Source organism: Schistocerca gregaria, chromosome 2 (assembly GCF_023897955.1).
Source record: "Schistocerca gregaria isolate iqSchGreg1 chromosome 2, iqSchGreg1.2, whole genome shotgun sequence".
NCBI classification, from domain to species: domain Eukaryota; kingdom Metazoa; phylum Arthropoda; class Insecta; order Orthoptera; family Acrididae; genus Schistocerca; species Schistocerca gregaria.
Genome location: NC_064921.1, coordinates 338257617 through 338277044, shown reverse-complemented (window position 1 = coordinate 338277044; position 19428 = coordinate 338257617). Strand labels below are relative to the sequence as shown.

Below are 19428 nucleotides of genomic sequence, written 5' to 3'. Positions count from 1 at the left end.
CCGGTTGTCCCGGGTCGTATACACCCTGAAAATAATATGAATCAATAATGGAAACATTGGGATGAATGGTAAAAAAGAGGAAATGGAACCCTTGTATACAGAATAATGAGATAATAAGTGGTCTCTCTCTCTCTCTCTCTCTCTCTCTCTCTCTCTCTCTCTCTCTCTCAAGAGAGAGGCAATTTCTTTCTCAAGAGAGGTGGGGGGGGGGGGAGATAGAGGGGGGAGAGATCTAAGTACATATACTATAGTAGAAGTGTGAAATGAATACTGATATCAGTTTTATGTAGAAATGTTTGTAGACGTAAAAAGTGTATATATGTAAGCATCTTCCATGTGGAAACAAACTGGAGGTTTAATTCTTCAGGCTTTTCCAGCAATCTTTTGACATTTTGGAAAAAAAGGGTTATTTTTTGATATTCAGAATTTTAATAACATTCTACATAAAAAAACAAAGTACAAAATCTTTTCAGATTTGCATTTGAATACAGTAACAAAAGTTAATAACAACAGGGTCAGAAGAATGCTGTAAGAACACATTACACACAGTTTCAGTTATTTGTCATTCTTGGCTAACATGCCAATTTCACAGCCTCCTTATTGTGAATACTGTTAACAGCACACTTCCTTACAGTTACATTACTTTTTAGTCATAATCCTCTGCCACTTTAGTTTATGCAATTCACTTGTTAAAACAGTAAATCTTACAGATAACATAACTTCAGAATATAAGCCACAGCACTATTGTAATGGTGTAGTTTCTGATGGGAGCTTACAAGAAATTCATATGAACAAACTGTAGTATTCTGTTATTAATTCAATTTACATTTAACAAATAACAGTTAAAAAGCTGACTGCATGCAGTGTTGGAATTTAAAATAATTATAACTGTTCCATACTAAGTCACTTTAAAAAATAGTAACAACAGCAACAATAATAAGCAACAGTTCTTATTTCTAACATTCCAAACATTTCCACTGTAAAAAGAGTAGCCTATTTCTAACACAATTCAACACATTGTTTCAGCTGAGTGTTTATGTATGCATGTCTGGAATGCCTAAAACTTAATTAAAGTGAGTCGGTTTCGTGAACAAACAGCACAGACACCTGTGCATACGTACTGGGTTACTATAAATAATCCATTTGCTTTAAAAGTTCTATATTTTTCAAAATATTATATTTACAGTCATGACTGATGCTCAAGTAGAACTGTAAACTCTCAAAGTTTGCATTGTACCCAGTAGTTGATGTTATGAGTGCAATGCCTTGACAAAACGGTGACAAAGTAAGAGGATAAACATTTTGCCTTCAAGGTGATATTCAGCAATAGAGCAACCTTGCATTTATATGGAAATGTTAATCGCCACAATATGTGACTATGGGGCACTGAAAATCCTCATGAAACTGTGGTAAATGAAACAGATTTACCGAATGTTAATGTTTTCTGTGCAGTGTTGCAGATGAAGCTGTATAGGGTTTATGGTTCTATTAATGCACCAATCATATTTGTACATGTAATACTTTGGAAAATAAAGAGCTATGACAATGAGTGAATCATTTGTAGTAGCCCTGTACTAACAATCCAGAGAAATCTTCTCTTTGATATAATTCATGATTGTAAACTATGTATACAAGTGCACAGCCCATATCTTGAACACAAACTTAAAGCAACATTGTCCTCATATTATTGACCTGAACACATTTTTAACAACACAATTCTTGGATTACTCACAGCCCACTTGTTCCTGCCATCTACCCATGTGGTGCTTACTAATCTTTAGTAACCAAAACCAAATGCTAGTCAGTCAGAAAGTATTTTACAAAGCATGACAGATTCACTGAAACCAACTGTAGCTAAAAGTTAACAACATTTTTCTGAAGAAGGGGGGACAGTTCGTGACATGAGTGTTGGTTTGAAAGTAAATTATATTGTCTTTTTAGTCATATCCTACAGCTCCACTCTTAAAAATACAACAGTATGTTGACACTTCTTTTACTAAATGTACCGAAGTAAACTGTTGTATGTATCTCCAAAGAGAAACTAGGACTTGTAATTTTTTGCTTATGCCGTAATATCATTTTTTTTTTCTTTGGCAAGGTCTCCTTGTATTTACATACTTATGGTATGTGTTAATTGTTATATACTGATTTTCTTTCCCATCTCTCTTTCTCTTTATTACTCTAGTCAATGCCACCATCTTTTTTTACAAAAAGCTTTTGTACTGACAATTAGGTCTACTATACAGAGAAGCTGCCATTATTGTTTTCAAAAGATCTTATAGCAAAAACATGTTGAATTATGAGCACCTATTGTATTTACGTACCAACAAAGATTCTTAATTTTAAGCATTTACAATAAGATCATTCAAACAATATTTTTACATTTAATTTTCATAACTTTATTTGAGAAAATATTGGCCACAGATTGAGTATTAATCAGTTAATTTTCATTTGTGGTTAACATAAATAATTGGTTCATTAAAAACCCTGTTCATGTTTTGCTGTGAACTAAACTTTTTATCCATTAGTTGCAGGGAACCGTTGCATGAGACAAGGCATTTTCTTCTTCTTCTGAGCGTGAATGTGTGCTTGACAACATGTGTGCGCTCTCACATGTGGATGAGCATGCGCACTCCCATGTGTTAATGCATGTGCATGTAATAGGTTCATTAGGATGATTTAACTTCGCGAGAAACTATACCAAGAGAGAAAGACAAAGTGCATGCGCATTTGCACATCTGCTTCAGAGCACATACACATGCATGTTCCCACATGTGTGCATGCTCCTACGTGTGAATGCATGTATGCTCGCTTAAGATACACATGAGCTCCCATGTACACTGCAGCACACAAGCACATTCTCTCTCTCTCTCTCTCTCTCTCTCTCTCTCTCTCTCTCTCTCTCTCTCTCCTCCCTCCCCCTCTCCCCTGCCTCCAGTTATTTGGAGTAAAGCTGACAGAATAGCAATGAGCATTTCATATAAAAAAAATCAGTTGTAAACTCTAGCTACTAACTTTAACAATCAGATATGGCATGATAAAGGAATACAAGTCTTCAGTTTCCTTTCACAAATAGGAGTAAACTACATTGCAAACTGCTTTTAACTTTGATTATAACTAATAGTCTTCAAGAATGTAAGTGTCTCCAGACTATAAACCCTAAACTGCAACTGCTGCATTTAATATTTTTATAACCTCTTAATCTTGTTAATTGATTTTTCTTTTTGAGTAACTAATGTAAAAGAAAAGAAAAATGATCATGTACTGTTAGTTTCATTTGTCCCACGTGTTGTTTCACTAGACATTACCGTCTACGTCAGCTTTACAAAATAAAAAAATTAAAATGTTTATATTTCTGAACCCTCTTATCTACGTACCACAGTAGCAACTGTACTCCATCTGCACTACATATATCATTCTTCTTAGACACGTAGAAAACATAATCTTATTTAAAAGCTACAGCATGTTTCCAAAAAAACTTATGTTTTCAGCGTGTTGAAGGAGAATGATGCAAGTAGTTCGGTGGGAGGAAAACTGGTCAGGCGAAACCTATACACCCCAAAAATATTGAATATTTGGAGGCTGAAAGGATAAGAGAAATGAGACTCTAAAAAAGCAGTATGGAGAAGGTCACATTACTACATTTATTCAATGAAATACAGTTGGAAGTCACTATCAAAGGATAGTATCTAACAGTTTTCCTGAAGATATTCCACAAGAGTATGATGTGATGACTGCTAAAATTGCTGAAATACATCTCACTTATCTGGCGAGTCAGAGGGTTATGACGACTAACGCAAGGACACTAAGATGGAGATGGTGGGTGAAGGGTTTCGCTCGCTGATGATTCTTTCTGATTTAGTTATTTTATTTGGGACAAACTAACTCAACAATCAAATCTGTGAATTTATACATGAAACTTGTAAATCAAACAGGGAGACAGAACAGAGAACCAGAAAGGTATGCATACAACACATTTCTTCCCAAATATTATTAAGTGTGGTTATCAGAGCATGAAAAAATTGACCAGACAGATGTATTCAAACTTGACATTTTGTTTTTCCTGTTCATCTGGGAACTGACTGATGTGTGGCAGCTGTCTATTTCCAAAAGCAGGCATTCCTGTATTATGACAATATGGGATAAGAGAATGAGTCAAGTTAATTAACTAAATAGAATTACTTGTACCAAGAAGCTGCACAGAGACCAACTGAACCACTTAGTGAAGACATATGGGAGATCTGGCGTGTGAAGCATATCCCAGTGCAAAGCAACAAAAGTGACTGTGGTGTTGTTATGTACAAGTACGTAGACTGCATTACACATAATGTTAAGCTGGAGTTCTCCCAGAGTGACATGCCAGAAATAAGAGAGATGATGGAAGAAAAACAAAGCTGGAAAAATCGTTGGTACACCACTTACTATGAAATTCAAGAGAATGATCAGAAATTCCCAAAGTCCCCCCTTGCAGCTGCCTGTAATTAATTATTTTCCATATAAGTGTGTGAGTATTTTGAGTGTGTGTAATTCAAACACAGTGAGCAAGATTATGTGACCAATGAAGATGATGGCAACATCAGCAATATAGATTCTTAACAGTAAAAGCCTTGATCAATAAAGGACTCACAACACATAATATAATAGTTTTCATGTCTGAACAGGCTGAATACCCTCGCAGACAATTACTGTACAAACTATAGTGAATGACGACAGTAGGATGCACTGGCAGTTTAGCATTTGCTTTCAAGAGCAAAATTCTGGTTCTCAACCACTGTGTCACATTACATAGTGAAATAAATGTTTCTCAGCATCAAAATTTAAAATATGCTTGATTGTTTCTGGTTTTGCACTACATATTCTATGAATACAGTATATAAATTAAAACTACAAATCATTAATTCAACTACAATATCACAAAGCATGACAAATTACGCACAACAGGAAGACTTTTTGATTGGTGTAAGAGCACCTGTCAGTGAAATCTAAAATGTCTTAACAATTTAAAAGTCATGATGCTTTCCAAAGCAAATATTTTGCATCATAGAGTTAACTGAAGACTGTCACCTACAATAAAATAGTATTATAAATATCAGTAGATCGAGGTATGACTTCTCCCTTCTTAATTGAAATAAAATCTGGTAAATTATATGAGATTGAATGATTATATATGCATATTAAATGTGATGTGAAGTTTGGAGTTATTTCAGTCTATGAACCATTACACTGTGTTACAAAATCTATCACAGATAATGGCATCTTTACATCTACTTCTCGATACTTTATCTTCCAGACAGAACAATACACGAGTATAAAATATATTTCTGTTAGACAATTATGGGAAGACTTATAATACTGTGAAACTTACAAAGGCAAGAACAATCTGATACCACACACACTTAAAACAAGCAGGAGAGAAAATCAATCTCTCTCTGTCTCTCTCTCTCTCTCACACACACACACACACACACACACACACACACACACACACACCAATGCGTGCTCGTGTGTAGGCATGCACATGTGGGCACAACCGCGCATGCGTACACGTACGTACGTACGTACGTACGTACACACACACACACACACACACACACACACACACACACACACACACACACACACACACAAATTCCACAATAAATATTATACAATAAATCAACAATGCAATAAGTAAGATCAGCAATGCAAATCACAAAATTCCTGCATCTTAAATTATTTTTCTGTGCATTTTCCCTCAAGTGCAACACAAAACTACTTTGTTATTTGCTTCATCTGTGGTGAGCCTTGCACAACTATTGTCTGCTACATATTTAGTATTTCTAATAACTAGAAAATACATATATAATTTGTGGCACTAATTGTGTGTGGAATGATGAAATTAAATATTACGAACATAAACTATTTGAGAGAAAAACATATGATAAATATTATTAACTATCAATATGATATCTCTGTTTACTTCAGGAGAATGTGATGTGTTACAACTCAGCTGTGCTGCACAGTAGTGCCTGTGAAAAGTTCACACCACACCGGGCAATGTTCTGTGGCACAGCCACCCCACAGCCATCCTTTAGGAATAGCGAGATGTGACAGACCTTGCCTCACAATACCCCAAACACCTGGAAATAAAATGTTTGTTGCCAACACTTACTACTTTCTGATATCACTGCAGAGCAAGCCACATGAACCAAGTTACACAATAAAACATAAAATCAGTAGTAATGAAAGAAATTCCTCATAACAAAGAGAAAGACTGATAGTATTTGATTAAAATATAAGGATTAAATTTCTGGAGCCTTCACATAACACAAATATTTAGGGGCAACACATTCACTTTGTCACCGCATACGAAGCATTGTTTGTATCTGAACTTTTCTGGTGAGAGGTTACTTCCACAGCTGATTATGAGAGACATTTAGTCTCATCAAAGTATTGTCCATTCTAAGCCAGTGATTTCCAATATGTTCATTAAGCATTTTTTGCAATAAGTTTGTCTGAATGACAGAGCTGCAGAATAAATATAGTTACAGTTGAAACAACTGCGAGGGTGGTTTGAGAAGTTCTCGGATAAGAATAGAAAAAAAGTACTTACATCACTGAAGGTCTTTTTATTTTTCAATGTAGTCTCCTTGTAGATTAATGCATTTGGTCCAATGATGTTCCATTGCTTTGATTCCATTACAAAAATGAGTTTCCTCCAGGCCTGCAAAATAGTTGTCAATTCCGGCTCTCAGTTCTTCGTTTCAAGTGAGTCTTTGTCCACCAAGAAAAATTTTCAGTTTTAGCAAGAGATGGAAGTCTGACAGAGCCATATCAGCTGAATAAGGAGGGCGTGGCAACAATTCATACCTTAGTTCGTGTAAGTTTGTCATGGTGATGGCACGTGTGCGGGCGCACGTTGCGAGTTGCAGCACCCATCTTCCAGATAAGTTTTTCATTTCTAATTCTTCAGTTAAAATGTGATATACCCTTTCAGATGACATCTGGCAAGCATGTACAATTTCACACGCTTTCAATCGGTGATTCTCCATGACCATTTTGTGCACTTTTGCAATGCTTTCTGAAGTAGTGATACATCTCTGCTGGCCACTACACAGATCATCGTCTAAGTTCTCCCAACCAAATTTAAATTCATTTGTCCACTTGTTAACAGCTGAATATGAGGAAGCAGAGTCCCCCAATGTATTCTGAAAATTGGCATGAATGTCCTTAGCTTTCACACCTTTCTTCATGAAGTACTTAATCACTGCTCGAATTTCGATTTTTTCCATCTTCGCAAATCACTACATGGGAATAACAACAACAGAGCCATGTCACAGCCACAGCTCTCTCCACGAGAGCACTGACGTGGCACATGTTTACAGGCAACAGTCCAAGCAATATAATATGAACAACTCGTTGCGCTAGTGCTGACTTCTCATGGTGGTTCTGAGAACTTTTAAAACCACCTCTTAATACCAGAACAAAATACAACAACTTAGAAGAAGCCATAGCTATTGAAGAACACTCATTTACAGGATGGAAGAATAACAACGTGGCAATATGGTCAGGACAGATTGCTACTCACCACATAGAGGAGACAGTGAGTTGCAGATAGGCACCATGCAACAGAACACTAGAAATATTTTCACCTTTCAGGAGAATGCCTTCAGAAGTAGATCTCTTTCACATGCTAACAGCAACAACAACGACAACCCCCCCCCCCCCCCCACACACACACACACACACGCACATGGCCACTGCCAAGGGGCGCTAAGACTGACTGCGACTGCATCTGGTGTTCGCTGCAATCCAGCTGTGGTCTGTAGTTGGGGTGTGGAAGAAGTGTTGGTTGGGAATGGGGATGGATGGCAAGTTATAGGGAGGGAAGGCAGGTACTGCCTGTCTGCATGTGCAGGGACAGGGTAGGGCAGTTAGGTGCAGCATTGGGACACTGTGCTGTGAAATGGGGGAGGAGGGGGGGGGGGGGGGACTGCAGAGAAGTAGAGAGGAGGTAATCATTTGTAGGTGCACTGAGGGATTTTTGTGTGTGTGTGTGTGTGTGTGTGTGTGTGTGTGTGTGTGTGTGTGTGTGTGTGTGTGTGTGTGCGTGTGCGCGCTGGAGTGGAAGCAGGGGAAGACACATGTGGGAGAAGGATGGGCACTGGTGAATGCAGCCAGAGGGGTTACAGGAATGAAGGATGTGTTGTAGAAAGAGTTCCCATTTTGGCAGTGGCCATTCATGCAGACAGACAGCTTGTTACTCGCCATGCCCAAATACACTGCAAGATAATAGTTGCAGCCAAGTTTACACACATATCAAAAAAATTTTTGCATCACTCTGGTTCCCAGAACTCCTAAAGATAGACGTTGACTGTGAATATTGTATCACAGACTCAGTCCCTTTGACTGTTCAGAGACATCACTTAACAGGCCTACATATGAAAACAACCATGCATGAGCAGTGCCTATTAGATGGAGAGGGTCCAACAGCTAATCAGCTCCAGTCATTCCACCTGGAAGGAGGTACACGGCTCTTGTTGTCTGTAGTTCAACCATGCGTAGATGGTCAATACTGCAGTTTGATCGTGTCCGCATTGTTACTTTGTGCCAGGAAGGGCTCTCAACAAGGGAAGTGTCCAGGCATCTCAGAGTGAACCGAAGCAATGTTGGTCAGACATGGAGGAGATGCAGAGAGACAGGAACAGTCGATGACATGCCTCGCTCAGGCCACCCAAGAGCTACTACTGTAGTGGATGACCGCTACCTAAGTATTATGGCTCAGAGGAACCCTGACAGCAATGCCACCATGTTAAATAATGCCTTTAATGCAGCCACAGGACATTATGTTACAACTCAAACTATGCGCAATAGGCTGCATGATGCGCAATTCACTCCCGACTCCATGGCAAGGTCCATCTTTGCAACCACGACACCATGCAGTGCGGTACAGATGGGCCCAACAACATGCCAAATGGACCGCTCAGGACTGACATCATGTTCTCTTCACTGATGAGTGTCGCATTTGCCTTCAACCAGACAATCATCAGAGACGTTTTTGGAGGCAACCCGGTCAAGGTGAACGCCTTACACACACTGTCCAGTGAGTGCAGCAAGGTGGAGGTTCCCTGCATTTGGGGCCGACCTATGCCTCTGGTGGTCATGGAAGGTGCCATAATTGCTGTACGATACGTGAATGCCATCCTCTGACTGATAGGGTAACCATGTTGGCGGCATATTGGAGAGGCAATCGTCTTCATGGACAACAATTTGCGCCCTCATCATGCACATCTTGTGAATGACTTCCTTCAGGATAACGACATCGCTGGACTAGAGCATGTTCTCCAGACATGAACCGTATCGAACATGCCTGGGAGAGATTGAAAAGGGCTGTTTATGGACGACGTGACCCACCAACCACTCTGAGGGATCTACGCTAAATATCCATTGAGGAGTGGGACAATCTGGACCAACAGTGTCTTGATGAACTTGTGGATAGTATGCCACGACAAATACAAGCATGCATCAATGCAAGAGGATGTGCTACTTGGTGTTAGAGGTACCAGTGTGTACAGCAATCTGGACCACCATCTCTGAAGGTGTCGCTATATAGTGGTACAATATGAAATGTGTGGTTTTCATGAGCAATAAAAAGGGCAGAAATGATGTTTATGTTGATATCTATTCCAATTTTCTTTACAGGTTCCAGAACTCTTAGAACTGAGGTGATGCAAAACTTTTTGTGATGCTTGTAGATCACATGGATACTTTCACAGGTGGCCCAGTCTTTGACGGGGTAGGAGATGCCAGTGACAACTGGAGTAAGTGATAGTGGGAGGATGTATGAGACAGGCCTTCTATATGGGTCTATTGCAGGAATATGAGGCAAGGGGTGGGGAGCAGGGGTGTAGTAGTGACAGACAAGGAGAGTGCACAGGGTGGGTGCGTGGGTGCACGGGTGGGTCGTGGGATAACACTGTGAGAGGAGTGGGGAAGATGGTGGGGAGGATATTTCTCCTTTTGGGGCAGGATGAGAGACAGTCGAAATAGTGATATTTAGTGTTCTATCTATTATACCAAGGGTGGTTTACTGCAAGGCAGCTGTGCTAACCTGATGGTTGGAAATTGGGAACATTGAATGCTGTGCCAATGATTGCCAAGCCTGTACCTGTAACCGAGGTGGTGCCACGAAAAACCCCCCTTCCCCACTTATCAGTGTTAATGCCCGATGGTGCAGAGCTGTGTGTGGAACAGCCAAGAGCAGCTAGTTTTCTTGTTACTATCAATGATATGTAATGTGGATGCATTTTGTGCACTGAGCAGTTAATTGTACTTTCATTTTCAGGGACTTAATAGTATTTTTGTTGTGTATTTCCTTTGAAAAATTTTCATTCTTTCTCTCATACAAATTATAGTGTAGGGAAATATGTTAGACTTAAATGAATTTTGCTTGCTTTCCTTGTCTTATTGATGTCAAAATGATTAAAATTGTAATTATATTTCTTTTGACAGGCTGCACTGCAGGTATACTCGCATATGTATGTGAATTCTACTAACATGGATTGTACTTTCATGTCTTTCTGTATCTCTTGCTTAATTTATATGGTATGGCATTGTGGTCATTTACCAACTACATCTACTTTCATGGGACTAGGTATTTGACTCCTCCATCCCCACCACATATTTTCTTGTTTTTCTATTGTCTTTGAGAATTGGTATTTAAGCATAGTGTGTTATTGTTGCCCACCCTGACACTATATCAATAGCTGACTCTCTGGAGAGGGTGGAGTGTGGTATAATTATTAAAGAGATTTGTGCATGAGCTCGGCAATGAATGCCATTGTAGTGTTAGAGATGTGGCCTGCAAAAAAGGAAAACTGCTTTATTTTGGCAAAAAGTGGTCAAAGCACTCACCACAGAAGTTGTGTGTTTTACAGCAGTGTAAGTATCAGTGATTTATTATAAATTGTGTAATTTCCTCATCTGTGTCTCATGTCATATAGGGCAACAATAAGCTGTGTCACAATGGTTATGAAACCAACAGTCATGGTGATCATTCTAACACAGAGAAACATATGTGGCTGGAAATTTACATGTGAAGATACTTTTGTTTGCACAGCATGCCGAGAGGTCAATAGGCAGCAGTGCCACATAACGGTAAATCAGTAATAACATCATTAGGAAAATTTAACTTTAATTGCAAGAAACTAAGCTAACTACTAAAACTATCTGAACAGTGACTCTGTGCGACTGCAGTATTAGTAATCAAACAGGATGACTAATCAGCATGATAATAAGTTCTGAGGGGGAAGTCTTCAACACCTCTGTGACAAAATCCAGCAAACTTACACATTCACTGGAAACCAATTTTTAGGCATGTGGCTTCAACATGATTTTAAATGGTAGACACACACAACTGCGCACAAAGCAAGCTTTCACACTGTTTGAATTGTATACTTTGCCCAGTACCACAGCTTTCCACAGTACGAGATTATATTCTGTGGTAACACAACTGCTAGCTCAGTCATCATCAGGATCAAAAACAGAACTATAAAAGCAACGCAACATGCACAACGCAACATGCACAACAGACAGATTCCTGCAGGCCCCTCTTTCGAGAGTCTTTCAGCCTCTCACTCTCCTACATTTTTGTTCTAAAAACATGTCAGTGGTGGCATGTTTTATCGTTTTCTTGGGAAAGCAGCTGTTGAAGATCAATACAAACCCTTCTATAAATGTATCAAATTCAGAATTTACAACTGTCACATTATAAACATCCCTCCCATTATCTCTCTGTAAAGCTGCCTTGAAATTTTCTGATGTCCATCCATTAATTACTCTAATTGTTTTCCATTATATCACTACAACATAATCACACAAGTGTTCAGTACAGCTAGCTATGCATCGTGGTCAGAGAGGCCGTTCACTACAGTATAAACATTTGTATCACTTATTAAGTGTTCACCAACAAAAATGCTGTCTATTGCTAGGGATGAATTACCATCATTTCCCAAAATGCTGCATATAAAAATGGGATTTCTCCAGGGCTCATACCTCATGTTCTGTTAGTGAGATTAAGGCAGGGTCAAGTGTTCTGGATAGCTCTTAAGCTAGGTACCATGGGTATATCCAACACAAGGGCCATCTTACAGTAACTATCCTACAATACAGGGTCAAAGTATGAGTATTATACACTTCCTCCTGCTTAGGCAAATGGAGCAAATTGGTTGGTTCTTTTTGCATTTTATGTGGCATACAGTGTGCCTGAAGGGACTTATGGAGGCCCACTTGGTTTATAGGTAGTTCCTGAGAAAACCCAAAGTAGTGCTTTTACACCATTTTTTCGCTGTCAGCAGCTCATATCTAAATAATTAAGCACAGGGTATTGCTAAAATTTCAATGGTAAATTCTCTAGGCATTTATCTAGAAATTCCATCTTTCCAATTTAAAAATCTTTATCTGTTACCAAGATACACCCCAAAAACATAGTTTTTGGGTACCAAAACTGAGCTGTGGATTTCAAGACAGTTATTCACAACAAATGGCTGTAACTTTTATGACCGATTCCTAAGGTCTTGATCTCTAACAGCCTGAAAAATTTTCTTTACATCCTTATCTGTTTCTGAGATATAGAGGTTTACAGTTACCCTATCTGTGCACTTAAAACACACAGGTAAAAATTCGGTGCGAAACAAAAACCGTAGTTTATAGTATGTAGCATGGAGAAATATGCTGTGAAGTATCTCCATTATCATCAGAAGGGTTCTGGGAACACCCATGTGCACCACATGAAAAAATTTTTGTGCACATAAAATCCAATCTGAAGAATACAATTAGTTTTGTGTTTTAATTTCATGTAAGGAAACTACCATAAATTTGTGAGCCAGAAAGTTCTTTTCATATGAGTGATATGCCCTGCTGCAGCAGAGAAAAGAAGGGAGCTAGCGGAAAAATGTTCCTATCAGAGCATAAAAAATGGTGAGTTGCTCCTGTTTAACATACTTTGACTAAAAAGTGTGTTACCAGATGCCTCAGTCTGCCTTCCTCAGCACTGTTAAAAAATTTCCAAAGATTTTGGCATGTGAACTTATTCCCACTTTTTTATCTGAGAGAGGAGGAGACATTGGTAGTGGGAAGGAGACATAAAAGTAATAAATACTGGAAGATAGCAGATGGTGGTTGTATAGAATGAGCAAAGGAGGGATGCATTAGCAGTGGAACATAGGTGACAAAAACAAAACAATGCTAGGACAGGAGTGAGGTAGACAGTACGAGGTGGAGAAGAATAAAGAAACGGAGAAAGTGGAGCCGGTGATAATGAGAGACAGAGTCTGTGACAGTGATAATAAGGAAGAGGGAGATAATGACAGTGAGAACCGAAAGCAGCAGTGGGAAGGAATGAATGAGAAAGCAATATTAGGAGAGAGCAACAGGGAGACAGTGACAGTGAGAGGAGATGACAGTAGTAGTAGTAGTAGCAGCAGCAGCAGCAGCAGCAGCAGTAGTAGGTAGTGGTGGTAGTAGTAGTAGTACAAAATGAAGGAGACTGTGGCTGAGAGACAGGAGATAGTAGAGACACAAAGAGATGATGACAATGAGTGGGCTGAGTGAGTGAGAATAAGCAAGTGAGAGTGGATGGGTACGAGTGGCTTACAGCAATGGACTAACGGGTGTGAGCGAGATACAGTTAGGGGAGCTTGTGGGAGTGAGAGATAAGTTGCATGTTAAAATGAGCAGGGATATGTTTTCACGATAAAATTTTTGGGAAAATTTTTAAAGGTGCTCAGGAAGGCAGAATAAGACAGCCGGTGAACCACTTTTCTGTCAAAGTATTTTAATTAAACAGGAGCCTATCCACCTTTTCTTGTGCCCCAGTAGTAGTTCTGCTATGTAATTCTGCTGAGGAAATTAAAAATATAACTGAGGTTATAGGCCTTATGTAGCATTTTCAAACTGTTAATTAATTGCTTTTAAGCTTTCCACAGCCTATTTTTTCTGAGTGGAGTAATACTGATTCAAATATTCCAATGGACATTTGAACTGTCCCACTGGGAATCTATATACTGTAACAATTATACACGGCCATACTGTAACAATTATACACGGCCTTTCCGTTAACAGCAGTTCACAAGAAAATTACAGGTTTCCAATAGATTTGAGCTCAGTATTATTTTTAAATTACATGACAACTCCTCATTTTTATGTTTAACACAAAATATTTCTATATTTATTTGGCAGTTAGACAGACCTAGACCTAATGCATCAACTTCCTTAAGACATTCTAGATCACGTAAACAGAGAAGTAGTTCATTAACTTTGTTTTTTAGTCCTCTAACATTCTGATGAATCACAGTAGGCTCATTCACACTTGTTTCTTTTATGTGTGACACTTCATTCATCTGGACCACGTTTAAATCAGTTTGTACAAATGAAGTGCTTAGACAAGAAAGCTTACATCTCACATATGTAATATAAAGAATTCAATTGCTTGTAACAGTACACCCTCCCCCTACACTTCTTGCTGTCACTTCAGATACCAATCTTTCCCCTTCCTGTTAAAAGTGTAGACCATGTCTTTTTTATCCTCCTCTTCCAATAGCTCATTTTTTAAATAATTTCTACAGTAGATGCAATCAGCAATTTGTTTTTCTTATATCTGTTTATTAACATGTAAATTACAAGCAAAAAGCAACTGATCAGAGATGATATAATACCTCAGACTTTTAGAACAAGCATAAAATTCTCACAAAACCAAAAAGCAGTAGATTTCTGGGAGTAACTATCATACTGACACCACAATACTGACTACCACATGTAACCTGCTATTAATATGGAGGCCCAAAGATCCAGTATTAATAAACACCTTAGATTTCCCTTAAGTTTGATGGTCTGGAGTTGGAGGCATTTAGCCTCATGATGCAACTGATAAGTTAATTGATTAAATATGCATAAAAAACTGATATTCCAACCAATAAAATTGTGTCAAATGAAAAAATACCTGCAGCAGGCTAGGGGCCAGTACTTATTTCTTATTGCAAAAAATTCACAGTTTTCCTTCATCCTCTTTTTTTCTTTTTTGGGACACTAACTGTTTTGACCAAAACTGGAACTTTTATGAAATAATTTTCACTTATTTCTCAAAAAAATGGGGACATCATTAGTCTAAAAGATGAATGAGTAAGCATGGAGAAGAGAAAGACCATTACCTGTAAACAGTGATTGTGCATTTTTGTTAAGAAGGATGTTATCTGCATATTTTACCACTGGATTCTCATTAGCATTTGTAGAAATTGTGGTAGGAATTATCGTCCTGTAATGTACTTTCAGACTATCATCCATCTCTGTGGAGAGAATAAAGAAATCCAATTAAATCACATAACAAAACAATCTTTTTTTTTGACTTAACATGACTTGGTGACTCAAACTTCTTATGCACTACAGAATTCTTATGGCAGTAAAAATATGGGATGGATTATTACAATGTTTCAAATCTGAATTAGTAATCTACAAGTTCTAGTTAAACACTATGAACTAAGACACTAAGAACTTACATAATTCAATTTACTTCCAGAGGAGTTAAGTATCTTCATAAATATTTTAACATTTTTTAAAATCATATCTGACATGGTAGCCAATATATTTTGTTTCATAATGTAAGGTTTCATGAGAGGAATCTCGCATGTATTCCTGAAATTTAGGTTCCATTCATGAGACAACAAAGATGTTTATGATCTGACTGTTTTATTTATTTATGACTCCTGTGACACATTTAAGGCATCAGTGTCACAAAATGGTCATAGAATGAAATAAAAAACCAAAATTAGAAAATACAGCAAGATGCCCACAGCTGACTTACTTACTGACAGTTCAAAAACTTACAATAGCTTTTCAGGCAAACTATCATTTTTTTTAGAAATCTCTCTCTCTCTCTCTCTCTCTCTCTCTCTCTCTCTCTCACACACACACACACACACACACACACACACTTTCACTCACTAAATCCTAATGAGGGGGGATAAGGAAAGCGATGAGTGGTAGGTCTTGCTTCTTAATAAAAAATGAAAGAAACTGAAAGAGAAGACAAAGGTGACCCCACTGGGTGCAGGTTTGGGTGTAGGAGTCGTGTAGTCAAAAGCTAGCAAAGCATGCCTTGTGGTTGATAATGGGAGATTAGCAAATTAATAACGACCCATCTATGACAATCATGCCATTAGAGAACAGTATTTTCACCAAGGATGATTTGTGCCTTGTCACAGCTGAGATACCTTGTCAAGAAGGTGAAACTGCTATTTAAACATCAACAACTGATTCAATTCAGCCACTCTCGGACATGCTTTTATCTGACAGAGCTACAAAATTAACAGCTTTTTTACCATATGAAGTAACTCTGTTTTTTCTGCAACTTCTGACTGTAAAAAAAATAGAGTTATACCTCACTATGACCCCCCCCCCCCCCCCAATGACCCATGGACCTTGCCGTTGGAAGTGCAAAATGGCTAAGCAGGGATGGCTAAAGGACAAATGTAAGGATGTAGAGGCTTATCTCACTAGGGGTAAGATAGATACTGCCTACAGGAAAATTAAAGAGACATTTGGAGAGAAGAGAACCACTTGTATGAATATCAAGAGCTCAGATGGAAACCCAGTTCTAAGCAAAGAAGGGAAGGCAGAAAGGTGGAAGGAGTATATAGAGGGTCTATACAAGGGTGAAGTACTTGAGGACAATATTACGGAAATGGAAGAGGATGTAGATGAAGATGAAATGGGAGATAAGATACTGCGTGAAGAGTTTGGCAGAGCACTGAAAGACCTGAGTCAAAACAATGCCCCAGGAGTAGACAACATTCCATTAGAACTACTGACGGCCTTGGGAGAGCCAGTCATGACAAAACTCTACCATCTGGTGAGCAAGATGTATGAGACAGGCGAAATACCCTCAGACTTCAAGAAGAATCCAATCCCAAAGAAAGCAGGTGTTGACAGACGTGAAAATTACCGAACTATCAGTTTAATAAGGCACAGCTGCAAAATACTAACGCAAATTATTTACAGACGAATGGACAAACTGGTAGAAGCGGACCTCGGGGAAGATCAGTTTGGATTCCGTAGAAATGTTGGAACACGCGAGGCAATACTAACCTTATGACTTATCTTAGAAGAAAGATTAAGAAAAGGCAAACCTACGTTTCTAGCATTTGTACACCTAGAGAAAGTTTTGACAATGTTATCTGAAATACTCTCTTTCAAATTCTGAAGGTGGCAGGAGTAAAATACAGGGAGCGAAAGGCTATTTACAATTTGTACAGGAACCAGATGGCAGTTATAAGAGTCATGGGGCATGAAAGGGAAGCAGTGGTTGGGAAGGGAGTGAGACAGGGTTGTAGCCTTTCCCCGATGTTATTCAATCTGTATATTGAGCAAGCAGTAAAGGAAACAAAACAAAAATCCGGAGTAGGTATTAAAATTCATGGAGAAGAAATAAAAGCTTTGAGGTTTACCGATGACATAGTAATTGTGTCAGAGACAGCAAAGGACTTGGAAGAGCAGTTTAATGGAATGGACAGTGTCTTGAAAGGAGGATATAAGATGAACATCAACAAAAGCAAAACGAGGATAACGGAATGTAGTTGAATTAAATCGGGTGATGCTGAGGGAATTAGATTAGGAAATGAGACACTTAAAGTAGTAAATGAGTTTTGCTATTTGGGGAGCAAAATAACTGATGATGGTCGAAGTAGAGAGGATATAAAATGTAGACTGGCAATGGGAAGGAAATCATTTCTGAAAAAGAGAAATTTGTTAACATTGAGTATAGATTTAAGTGTCAGGAAGTCGTTTCTGAAAGTATTTGTATGGACTGTAGCCATGTATGGAAGTGAAACATGGACGATAAATAGTTTAGACAAGAAGAGAATAGAAGCTTTTGAAATGTGGTGCTACAGAAGAATGTAGATGGGTAGATCACATAACTAATGAGAAGGTATTGAATATAATTGGGGAGAAGAGGAGTTTGTGGCACAACTTGACGAAAAGAAGGGACATGTTTTTTGTAGGACATGTTTTGAGGCATCAAGGGATCACACATTTAGCATTGGAGGGCAGCGTGGAGGGTAAAAATCATAGAGGGAGACCAATAGATGAATACACTAAGCAGATTCAGAAGGATGTAGATTGCAGTAGGTACTGGGAGATGAAGAAGCTTGCACAGGATGGAGTAGCATGGAGAGCTGCATCAAACCAGTCTCAGGATTGAAGACCACAACAACAACAACATACCTCACTATAACACACTAGTGATTAAAATTCTTCTTAGTAAAAAATGAAAGGAACTGAATGAGAAGAGCAACTCAAAACAGTGTCACATGAAATCACCAATACTAAATGCCATAAACTAGTGATTTCTTTTAAAAAGAAGAGAGCAATGTGCTATTTGCTGGTACAGATGCTGGTATGGACCTAAAACACTACATTGTTTATGGTGAAAAATGGAAATCTGAATTATGGTTCCCACATATCATGTGCAAGCAATACCATGTTCACTAACCAGAATGAAATTCAAGTCAAACACCATCCATGGAAATGTAGTTATGATTTTTTAATTGGCTTTTGAGTGTGTTTTGAATGGCAGTAATTTACACTACTGGCCATTAAAATTGCTACACCACGAAGATGACCTGCTGCAGACAGGAAATTTAACCGACAGGTAGATGGTGCTGTGATATGCAAATGATTAGCTTTTCAGAGCATTCACACAAGGTTGGCACCGGTAGCAACACCTACAACCTGCTGACATGAGTAAAGTTTCCAACCAATTTCTCATACACAAACAGAAGTTGACAGGCGTTGCCTGGTGAAACAATGTTGTGATACCTCGTGTAAGGAGGAGAAATTCGTACCATCATGTTTTCAACTCTGATAAAGGTCGGATTGTAGCCTATCGCGATTGCGGTTTATCGTATTGCGACACTGCTGCTCGCGTTGTTCGAGATCCAATGACTGTTATCAGACTATGGAATCGGTGGGTTCAGGAGGGTAATACAGAATGCTGTGCTGGATCCCAATGGCCTCATATCACTAGCAGTCGAGATGACAGGCATCTTATCCACATGGCTGTAACGGATTGTGCAGCCTTGTCTCGATCCCCGCGTCAACACAGATGAGAACGTTTGCAAGACAACAACCATCTGCACAAACAGTTCAACGACGTTTGCAGGAGCATTGACTATCATCTCGGAGACCATGGCTGCAGTTACCCTTGATGCTTCATCACAGACAGGAGTGCCTGCGATGGTGTACTCAACGATAAACCTGGGTACACAAATGGCAAAACGTCATTTTTTCAGATGAATCCAAATTCTGTTTACAGCATCATGATGGTCTGATCCGTGTTTGGCAACATCAAGGTGAATGCACATTGGAAGAGTGTATTCGTTATTTCTATACTGGCTT

General features: G+C 38.7%; 1 protein-coding gene across 3 annotated transcripts in view; it reads right to left on the bottom strand.

Annotated features, from left to right (window-relative positions):
- Nucleotides 1-786: 786 nt before the first annotated feature.
- Nucleotides 787-19428, bottom strand: part of LOC126336992 (endonuclease/exonuclease/phosphatase family domain-containing protein 1-like) — a 120595-nt gene continuing 101953 nt past the window's right edge. For all 3 annotated transcript variants that reach the window (XM_050001234.1, XM_050001232.1, XM_050001233.1), the window contains exons 12-13: nucleotides 15186-15320; nucleotides 787-6119 (exon numbers count right to left, since the gene is read on the bottom strand). In XM_050001234.1, the coding sequence (XP_049857191.1) occupies nucleotides 5986-6119; nucleotides 15186-15320 (269 nt within the window). In that variant the 3' untranslated portion in view covers nucleotides 787-5985. The remainder of the gene's footprint in view (nucleotides 6120-15185; nucleotides 15321-19428) is intronic.